General features: G+C 53.3%; 1 protein-coding gene across 3 annotated transcripts in view; it reads left to right on the forward strand.

Annotated features, from left to right (window-relative positions):
* Wwp2 (WW domain containing E3 ubiquitin protein ligase 2) overlaps positions 1-8,889 on the forward strand; it is a 110,948-nt gene extending 102,059 nt beyond the window's left edge. For all 3 annotated transcript variants that reach the window (XM_051169239.1, XM_051169238.1, XM_051169240.1), the window contains 12 exons: positions 448-576; positions 951-1,026; positions 1,285-1,356; positions 1,544-1,632; positions 3,863-4,022; positions 5,337-5,470; positions 5,778-5,918; positions 6,391-6,511; positions 6,819-6,923; positions 7,733-7,829; positions 7,992-8,064; positions 8,166-8,889. In XM_051169239.1, the coding sequence (XP_051025196.1) occupies positions 448-576; positions 951-1,026; positions 1,285-1,356; positions 1,544-1,632; positions 3,863-4,022; positions 5,337-5,470; positions 5,778-5,918; positions 6,391-6,511; positions 6,819-6,923; positions 7,733-7,829; positions 7,992-8,064; positions 8,166-8,265 (1,297 nt within the window). In that variant the 3' untranslated portion in view covers positions 8,266-8,889. The remainder of the gene's footprint in view (positions 1-447; positions 577-950; positions 1,027-1,284; positions 1,357-1,543; positions 1,633-3,862; positions 4,023-5,336; positions 5,471-5,777; positions 5,919-6,390; positions 6,512-6,818; positions 6,924-7,732; positions 7,830-7,991; positions 8,065-8,165) is intronic.
* The last annotated feature ends 1,448 nt before the right edge of the window (positions 8,890-10,337 follow it).

Here is a 10,337-nt window from a genome sequence, read left to right on the forward strand (position 1 = left end):
GTGCAGCTGCAACTATGGCCAAGTGGCCTTTGCATTTGCCTCACAGTGCTAACATTGGGACCTTAACAGTGTGGGCCTTGCACATACTTGGCACCTCAGGAGACTCAGAGACCACACTTTCCTCGTGGGTGCAGGGTCATGGAAGGCCGTCACAGGCAGGAGCTAGTTGAGGGCACTCTTGCCCCTCAGAAGCAGGGCAAGGGACACCAGGAGTCTCAGGATTACTAGTGACCCCACCCCCAGGCTGATTGCTATCCTCGTAGTAAATGGCCCCTTTTTGCACATGAGCTGTTTTCTCACAACTTGAGTCTCACCTGGTGCATATCCTTAGGGTACCCCTTTCACTTGGAGAGCTCCGCAGAGCCTGGAGAAAGCAAAGATGAAGTAGGACTTTGGGAAACCTGGCCTCCAAGCACAGGGCAGCCATAACTCCTTTTGTATTTTCAGGATGATACAGGAGCCGGCCCTACCCCCAGGCTGGGAGATGAAATACACCAGTGAGGGTGTGCGGTACTTTGTGGACCACAATACCCGCACTACCACCTTTAAGGATCCTCGCCCAGGGTTTGAGTCAGGGTAAGGACCTTCGCTGCCAAGGCCTTGTCCTCCAGCACAGCCCCAGTCTGTCATGTTAAGCTGGCTGGGGAGAGGTCTGTATGAGTGTGTGTTGTGCTACGCACTGCCCTCTAGTGCCCATGTGAATGTCACTCCTAAGGGATGGGCCAGGGGCCATCCTTCTTGCCAAGAGCATCACTGATCTAGCTCTCAAAGTGAGAGGTGGGGCATCACCTCCGTGTCTTTCACTCTCATGGCAGCCACCCGCTCCATGTCTTCCTTTGCTCATCTTTAAATCCATGGAACAGATCATCCACTCTCCTAGGGCTCTCAGAATGGACTGTACATTTTCTGAGAGATCAGATAGGTTCCAGCATACCCTTTGCTTTCGCCAGGACAAAGCAAGGCTCCCCTGGTGCTTACGACCGAAGCTTTCGCTGGAAGTATCACCAGTTCCGGTTCCTCTGCCATGTGAGTTCTGGTTTGGGGGCGTCTGTAGGGGTGAGGGTGGGGCTAGTACATGCTGTCAGCTCGGTCTCCCAGCCCCACATAGGCCCTGGGTGCGGGGTGGGGGTGGGGAGGTGTCTGACGTAGGAGCAAGATGCTTGCCCCACTCTGAGCTGCTTGTCTTGAAGGAGTACGCTTCTAATCCTGGGGGCCGGGGCTGTGTCGTCACAGATGAGAGAGCCCTTGGGAAGCCCCAGTTGAGAGTTTTCCCTTCCTTTTCAGTCCAATGCCCTCCCCAGCCACGTGAAGATCAGCGTTTCGAGGCAGACACTCTTTGAGGATTCTTTCCAACAGGTTAGAGAGTATCCCTGATGCCGGGACCCTGGGCGAGCAGGCTTCCTTCCCCTATCCTGACTCATGGCATAAGCATTGGTGACCATATCTGTTAGACAGTGAGCCTTAGATAGTGTCCCCTGCCCCCATGTCCCTGCCTGCTGTGCTGGGGTCAGGGGCAGGATGGCCGGATGCCCTGTCTCCCCAGATTATGAACATGAAACCTTACGACCTGCGCCGCCGGCTCTACATCATCATGCGTGGTGAGGAGGGCCTGGACTACGGCGGCATCGCCAGGTGAGCTAGGGTGCCCGAAGGGCTGCACTGTGCTCCATGTCTTCTGACTTCAGGGCCCATGACTAGACAGCTACCTCCTCCATGCTGTTCTCTACCCCTGAGTTGTCCTGCGTTAGCAGGAAGGGTGCTGGCCTGATAGTCAAAGCCATCTCTTGGGTTGGGGTGGAGCTCAGGTGCGGTAAGATGCTTGCCGAGTGTGCAGGCCCTGGGTTTGCTCCCCAGCTCCACATACACCAGGCACCATAGCTCACACCTGTACTTGTAGCATTAGAAAAATCGAAGAAGGATGAGAAGTCCAGGATTGTTCTTGACGACATAGTGAATTTGAGGACAGCATGTGTCTCATGAGACCCTCTTCCTAAAAAGAAAAAGAAGAAAAATCCCTTGATAAATCTCTCTGACTAGTACCAGTAAGCCATGAAATCAGGGTCAGGCCTGGGCCCTTTGGTTATTAGACTATGGAGATGCTGGAAGCTTCTTGGGCATGGGCATGGTGTGTGGCTCTATGCCAGCCCACATGTCATTTTTCTATAGTTAAAAAACAGCCTGTTGAGGGCTGGGCATGGTGGCACACACCTGTAATCCCAGGACTTGGGAGGCAGAGGCTGGCGGATCACTGTGAGTTTGAGGCTAGCCTGGTCTACAAAGTGAGTCCAGGACAGCCAAGGCTACACAGAGAAACCCTGTCTCAAAAAACCAAACCAAACCAACCAACCAACAAACAAACAAACAAAACCCCCACAACAACCCGTCATATCAGTGGGCAGAAGCTAACTTTTAGGGCCTGTGGGTGTCCCTTAAAATCAACTCTCGGCTTTTCTTCTATCTAATGTGCCTAAGCATATCCACCCGCTGCTGCTGTCATGTGTACCAGTCAGCAAAATTAAAACAGTTGGTATAAACCCTAAAAGTCCCCAGAGCGCTGTATTACCTTCACCCTACAAAAATGAATGAGTTTGGGAAAGCATTGCCTTGGACAACAGGCAGAGGGCACTAGCAGTGAGAAGGAGCATCTTGGCTGTGGTGACTGCTCATCCTGCTGATTTTGTGGTGGGGGGTCTCTTCTGCTTGGTGCTGGGCTCCCCCGCCTCTGGTCCTGTTTGCTGGTAGTGTAGTCTTCTGTGTTGACCCCATCCTGCAGATGGTTTGTTCTTTTTGCCGTGGTGACCTCTCCAGGCTTGGTGGGCTTCTGGTGTGGCTCCCGCCCTGTGTGTCTCTCTCTGTGTCCTGCCAGTGGTTTTACCCTATGGTAGGTTACGTCATGCTGTTCTACCACAGGGTAGAACCACGGACAGGATACCGGGGCACCCTCTGCATCGAAGGACTCCGTCTACACAGCCACAAACAGCCCAGCAGCCAGGGGCTGGCCCCTTTGACCTGTGTTCCTTACTGGTTTAGCTCAAGCTCTGAAGGACTCTGAATTCTGGCTTGAGGCATATACCTAGGGTGCTTATAGATGCTTAGGCATCTTGTGGGTGGGTGTTGGTTGAGATGAATGTTTCTGAGTTTGGGCTAGGGCATGCTAATGGGTTCTGGGGTGAAGGGAGGGCAACATACAAGCAGGGTGGCCTGTAGGGTAGGTAGAAGAAATGAGGTTTCTGGAGGCCAAATGAATCCCTGAGTTTTCAGGGTTCAGTGTTGGGAACATGCTGCTGTGCATCGTTCACATCGCGCCAAGTGGGGTGGAGCAGGGCGGTTACTGTCATGGTGTAGAAATGTAATCGAAATAAATGTGTGTATTTGTGATTTCATTACATTTATCTATTTATTTTGGGGGGCATAGTTGTACGTATATGGATTCTTAAGGGCCATATACCATGTACAGAGGTCAGAGGACAACTTATGGGACTCAGTTCTCACCGGTTGCCAAGTGGGCCCCAGGGATTGAACTTGGGTTGTCAGGCTTGGATGCAAGAGCCTTTACCTGCTGAGCCTTCTTGCCAGCTCCGTCTGTAGTGCTTTAGTGTAGTACACAGCTTCACAGAGATGCATACTGGCCCTGGTGTGAGAATGCCCTCTGCCACCAGCAGCTTTAGACGTTGCAATATAAATGTACCCTGGAAGCTGACAAGCACACACAGGATTTCCTGGGCACCCTCTGCTTCATCTGAGACCTGGGATGGGTGGACTCCCTGATCTCCCAGGGCACATGCATCCAGGTGGTCTGGCCCAGCAGGACTCCAGCTGCTGTGCGGAAGGTTCCATTGTTCTTTCCTCTCTTCCCTCACAGAGAGTGGTTTTTCCTCCTGTCCCATGAGGTGCTCAACCCTATGTACTGTTTATTTGAGTATGCTGGGAAGAACAATTACTGCCTGCAGATCAACCCGGCCTCTTCCATCAACCCTGATCACCTCACCTACTTCCGCTTTATCGGCAGATTCATCGCCATGGTAACCCCCAGGGGTGCCTCCCTTCTTCCCTTCCTCTTAGAGACCACTGGGAAGGGTATCCCTCAGGGTACCCTGAGGAGGCTGGCTCTAGTCATCAGGAAGCAGCAGTGACTTGAACATGAGCTCTCATGGACCAGTGTCCTGGCCCCTATCTAGGACTCGCTGTGACTCTCTCCTCTTCCTCACACAATTTCTAACCTGAGGGAGAAAAACAAACAACAAGCCAGATAGTGGTGGAGGAGTGGAGAGATTTCACAGTGGCCCCTGGGGGCTATCACAGGCTTTCTCGTGCTGTGTAGAACTTACTAACCAGAAGCCCAGGGGCTTCACCTAAGTCTGTGGGGACTTAGAGGATGTGGCCAGGCCAAGCAAAGCCCTAACTGCCTGTCTGGTGCCTTTCTCTTGAAGGTGCTGTGTCTTTCATGAGCTGCAGTGGGGAAGGAACCTTTGGGACTGTCTGACTGAGACACTAGGCCTTCCGGAAGAGAGTTAGGAATCGGCTTGGGCTTAGATCAGAACCACAGTGAACTGGCTGGTGCACGGCCAGAGGGGTTCCCAGCAACTGAGGTTACTTAGAAATACAGGCTCATCATAACGGAGGAGAGAGTCATGCGCGTTCTTTGTGATGACTCACATGAGCAGAGAGCCTGTGAGGCTGTGACCCTACTGTGCTCCAGTGCCAGCTTTTGTATATTGATGTCCTGAGTCCTCATACCCGCTTTTCTGGAGTACCAAGCAAGGGACCTACAGCTCTGTCACTAAATATGGCCACTGCCATTATCTGGAAGTTCTTGGATAAGTGCTGGCAGTGGCTCCAGAAGTAGGCACATTCGCCCTGGATCTAGAGACCTGCCTGACCTAGCAGCCAACAAGGACAGACCAGTGAAAACTCTTAGACTATTACTCACCACTGGCTGTCAGCTCTCACCAGCCTCAGTGTCTGCATTATTTTTGGCCTCTTGTGCCACCCGCTCAGAGTGCCAGTGAGTCAGGGCTGCCACCCGGAGCTGTTATGAACAAGTTTTCTCCGGAAATGGGGACAGGCCTTTGCTAGACGAGGGAGTGGCCTGGCCAGTGTGGTGGGCAGACAGTGGGCCTGCTTTGCCTAGCCTTGTGGCTTTTGGGGTAGGATGAGTCTCTCCCTATGCCCAGGTCAGGGGGAAAAAGAGTAGAAACGTTTCCCAGGTCGCCCCTGTAGCTAGGGCAGCTGGCTGTCAGGGAGGAGGACAGGTGGCACCCAAAGCACTCCCACGTCAGCCCCAGGTGCTGTCCCCAGAAGGTCGAACCCGTTTGCTGTGCCTCTTCCCTGCCCAGGCTTTATACCATGGCAAGTTCATCGACACCGGCTTCACCCTCCCTTTCTATAAGCGGATGCTCAACAAGAGACCGACCCTGAAGGACCTGGAGTCTATCGACCCTGAGTTTTACAACTCCATTGTCTGGATCAAGTGAGTCCTGCCTTGCCCTGTGCTGATGGAGCAGGCCTCTGATTGGCCAATTGGCACCCCTGGCCTTGATTTTCTCTGCTAGAGAGATCGTTGGGTGCTTACCTGACCTCTCCCAGGCCTATAGAGATAAGAGCTTCTAGGTCCCCAGTAAGAGAGTTCTAGAATTCTCTCCCTCCAGCAGAAAATGTGCCAAGCCACAGGGTTCCTGACCACCAGTCAGGGTTCCTAGTGCCTCTTGGGGCCTCAGTGAGACGTTGGGCTGGTCAGGACAGACCTTAATCCTCCCCCTTGGCCTCCGGTGCCCTAGAGAGAACAACCTGGAAGAGTGTGGCCTGGAGCTGTTCTTCATCCAGGACATGGAGATCCTGGGCAAGGTGACAACCCATGAGCTGAAGGAAGGCGGCGAGAACATCCGAGTTACAGAGGAAAACAAGGAAGAGTACATCATGTGAGCCTCAGGCCTGGGGGGAGGGAGCCGGTTACAGAGCAAAGGAATCTACCTTTGCTTTCCTGCAGTCTTTGACCAGGCCCCCAGCCCTATGGGACTCATAATCACACAGACTATGAGAAGTTCCTAGAAGCATCTTTCTACCTTGATTGGTCCCATGATGACTTGCACTACGGACCTGCAGCCTCTGGCCTTGGTCACCAGGCCCAGGTTGCTCTGTTTTGTAGTCAGGAGCTTTTTTAAAGCTTAGAGGTTGCCATCTCTTCTGACCCAGCCGATGTCTGTGTCTAGTGTGTTTCCATCTTCGGGCTCTTCAGTGCTGTTGTACAAACTCCTGTCAGGGTCTTTAGGCTTCTTGGTCTAGTCCATCAGACCCTTAAACAGGCAAACTGTGTATATCTGAGGTTCAGCAGTTAAGGAGGGAACCAACATGATGGCCTGGGCTCCAGCAGTGCCTTGCCTTTGGTTTTAGGCTGCTGACTGACTGGCGGTTTACCCGAGGCGTGGAAGAACAGACCAAAGCCTTCCTGGACGGCTTCAATGAGGTGGCCCCTCTGGAGTGGTTGCGCTATTTTGATGAGAAAGAGCTGGAGGTGGGTGCCAAAGATTGTGGGCCCTTGACCTCAAATGCTTTTAGGGTGCCCCAGCTCTATGATGTGCACTTACAGAAACTCACCCGCAAAGTCCCACATTTCAGCAAGTTAGAGGTGGCAGGGTGGGCAGTGTCACTTGGATCCGCGGCCCCAGTTTTCCCACACTTAGACAGCAGGGGCTTTACAATTTCTGGAAAAAGTAGCAGGGTGAGAAAATCTGGGAGTCCCGTGGTAGTGAGAGGAGGAGGCACCGTGCAGGCACTAGGAGGAGTCTTGGGGAAGGCTTGCTGATGTGCCCTCCCTGCAGCTGATGCTGTGCGGCATGCAAGAGATAGACATGAGCGACTGGCAGAAGAACGCCATCTACCGGCACTACACCAAGAGTAGCAAGCAGATCCAGTGGTTCTGGCAGGTACGTCGGGGTCCATCTCCCTTCTTGGGCTGGGGGGCAAGGACCTTTTCAGGGATGGTTATCTGGTACCCCAGAGGACATGAGACCTACCTAGATTCCAAACTCAAGGACTCTTTATCTTTGACACATTCCTCCTCTCCCCAACTTGGAGAAGTCTGGATAACCCACTGGGTAGGATAGAAGTTGCTGTGGCTGTATTGTCAGCAGTGGGTGTGGACCCGGGTGCTGGGAGGGAGCCAAGGGGGCCCGTGGCCAGGAAGTTCAGCTGCTATTGGCTATGTGGTCTCCTCCAGTCAGATGAGGTGAGAAAGGAGCGCACATGTGTCTAGAAAACTTGAGTGAGCTCACGGTCCTGCTTTGAATGACTTGGTTTCTTTCTGTATGTGGGCTTCACATACATGGGAAGAGTCAGATACAGATATCCTTAGTATGTGTACGCGTGTTTGTATGGTGAGCTTCTGTGGAGGTGGGGTTCTCGTAGTATGCAGTTCATCATCTTGGATATTTTAAGGTGCTCAGTTCAGTGGCTTTAGCTCCTTCGTTACGCTGGGCAACTAACAGCATTGTCCAACTCCACTCCAGTTTATCTCCCCAAGAAGAAATCCTGTGTCCACCAAACAGCCACTCCCATCCGTAGTGCTTCTTTAAAAGAAGAATGGGGTGAGGGTGCCAGGCCCAGGCTATCCCTGGGACCAAGCGGTGTCCAATGGACCCTTGTGGAATGATCTACAAACCCTTAGAGAGAGCGTCCTTGAAGGTCCCTGGTGTCTGATGTGCTCGTGTCCCCTGGCTGCCATGTGCAATTGCAGGTGGTGAAAGAGATGGACAACGAGAAGAGGATCCGGCTCCTGCAGTTTGTCACGGGAACCTGCCGCCTGCCTGTTGGGGGGTTTGCAGAACTCATTGGTGCGTTTTCCTTTGCCCTCCTCTGGCCTTGGCTTGGGGGTGAGGACAGCGCAAGGCATGCATATCTTCCTGGAAGCTGGGGAGGGAAAGAGCTGTGTTGGTTGGCTGCCTTGGGAAAGGCCATCTGTGTTGACACAAAGTATACCTTGCCTTGGATGACAGGGAGCAATGGACCCCAGAAATTCTGCATTGACAGAGTTGGCAAGGAAACCTGGCTGCCCCGGAGCCATACGTGGTGAGTTTGCCGGAAGCTGGCAGGTGGGAGCCTGTAGGCTGGTGTGGGCAGGACACCTGGAGCCCTGGCCTCCCGGTACCACTCTTGTCTCTTTTTCACAGCTTCAACCGTCTGGATCTGCCACCCTATAAGAGCTATGAACAGCTGAAAGAGAAGCTGCTGTACGCCATCGAGGAGACAGAGGGCTTTGGACAGGAGTAGCCAAGGCTGCCCCTCCCGTGCCCTCCAACACATGAAGTCCCGAGTCCTTCCTCCTGAGATGCCACCAGCTGCACAGCCCTTAGGAGGCCCCTTTGGACAGTGGCCCTGCACAGGACCATGCTTTGATCATGCCAGAGACTGAAGAGTCTGACCCCAAGAGGCCTTGGGGACCCCTTCTCCTATCTGAGGATGGCGGTCTGGAATAAAGTCCCCTGTCACCTTTGACTCCATCACCTGTTGCAAAGTCAGAGGGGCTGTGCTTCTCTGCAAAAATTCCCCCTCTTCTAGGACCAAGTCTTGGTGTGTGTGCGTGTGTGAGGGAACATGCCACAGAAGCTGGGCCTCACGTATTAGAGGAGATAGGCCATATGGGCTGGCTGGCTGGACCCAGAAAGCCAGGGTCTTTGCCTGCAGAATAGGCTCTGCTTTCATAGAGCTTTCCTGCAGTCTGTGTGGAACAGGCCTAGGGAGCAACTCTGCATCAAACCTGTCTTTGCTTTACTCCCTGACAGGCTGCCGCCAAGGGGACTGAGCAGCGGGCACTCAGGGCCACCAGCTTGTCTCTTCCTAGCAAGCAAAGGGTTGAAGAATCACTGTGTGTCAGTGGGAAGGAAACAGCAGACAGCCCCCCCCCCCTGCAAGACTTTGTCCTTTGACATAAACTTGAAGCATATTTGTGTGTAGGGTTGCTCTCTGTTTTGTTTGGGGTATACTGCTCTCACCTCCCCTCGAGGAGCCGGGGCCCCAGGTGTTCTGGGTCCTTGAGGGGCTCAACCCTCCTGATTCGATTGCTTCCCAAACAGCTACTCCTCTCAGGAACCCGCTTAGCAGTTTCCCCAGTTCAGAGGCGTGGCTCTGTGGCCCAGTGCACCACCGCCACCCTCAAACTGTCCACAGACAATATCCCTTTGCTAGACACCGAGCAGCCCCAGTTAGCTCCAGGTGACACTGTTATCCCTCAGTGGCCTCTGGAGCTCACAGTGGCCACTCTAAAATGGAGCACATCTTGGCCAGCTGAGTGTTTGGGCTATGCAGGTGTGAGGCTTTATCTGACCATTGGAAAAGACACTACTGAAAACCAGAAGGGCCTGGGCTGCCTCGATAGCTTTGGCTTGATTTATGAAGCTCCTGACACAGGTACACAGGCCACGCTGCGATGCAGGGGTCTTTAGTGGCACACTCCCTCATCCAGGTTCCCTGTGACATACTAGCTCTGGGGCACCCTGGGCTTGCTTTCAAACTAGTCACGGGAGCCTCCTGAGGACAGTCCCTTCCTACCCTTGTCCTTTCCAGGTACAGCTTGTGAACCCTGCACACTGCACATGCTGATCTGAGTGGCTGAGCTCACTGCTGCTCACCCCTTCTTCCCCCTGCAGTCACTTGCCATACTCCCCAGACATAACACAAGCTGCTCTGTGGCTGGGTGGGGGACCAGCTGCCACCAAGGTTTGGAAGCATCAGGTTCACAGAGTGTGTGTGTGTGTGTGTGTGTGTGAGAGAGAGAGAGAGAGAGAGAGAGAGAGAGAGAGAGAGAGAGAGAGAGAGAGAGAGAGAGAGAGAGAGAGAGAGAGAGAGAGAAGTGTATACGGAAAGGCCTGTGGAAGCTAACAACAAGTTGGTTGACAGATTGTTTTGTAATGCCCGCCCTGACTCGGTATTGCCAGTTTTTTTGTGCAATAAACACTCAGCAGCCGTGGGTGGTGTCAGTGTGGCTATTCACATATTTTGTTCTGTTGAGAGGCTTCCAGCCCCAGCAGTCTTCTGGAATCTCCAGGCCAGTCAGTGTGGCTATTCACATATTTTGTTCTGTTGAGAGGCTTCCAGCCCCAGCAGTCTTCTGGAATCTCCAGGCCAGGGCAGAGTGGTAATGCTTCAGCCTTGTTGCCTGTGAGACATTTGGGTACTAACTTCCCAAATGGGTGGCAAGCCCTTATCCAGAGGTCACTTGTCTCAGCCCTGGTCACTGTCGTGCTCTCTCAGCAACAGCTGTTCAATTCAGAGGAGAAGAGCTGAGATTTGGGTAGGCTGTCATTCACTCAGGAAATGGCTCAGGTTGCCCGAGTCCCATGACA

This window comes from Acomys russatus, chromosome 26, assembly GCF_903995435.1.
Source record: "Acomys russatus chromosome 26, mAcoRus1.1, whole genome shotgun sequence".
In the NCBI taxonomy this organism is placed as follows: domain Eukaryota; kingdom Metazoa; phylum Chordata; class Mammalia; order Rodentia; family Muridae; genus Acomys; species Acomys russatus.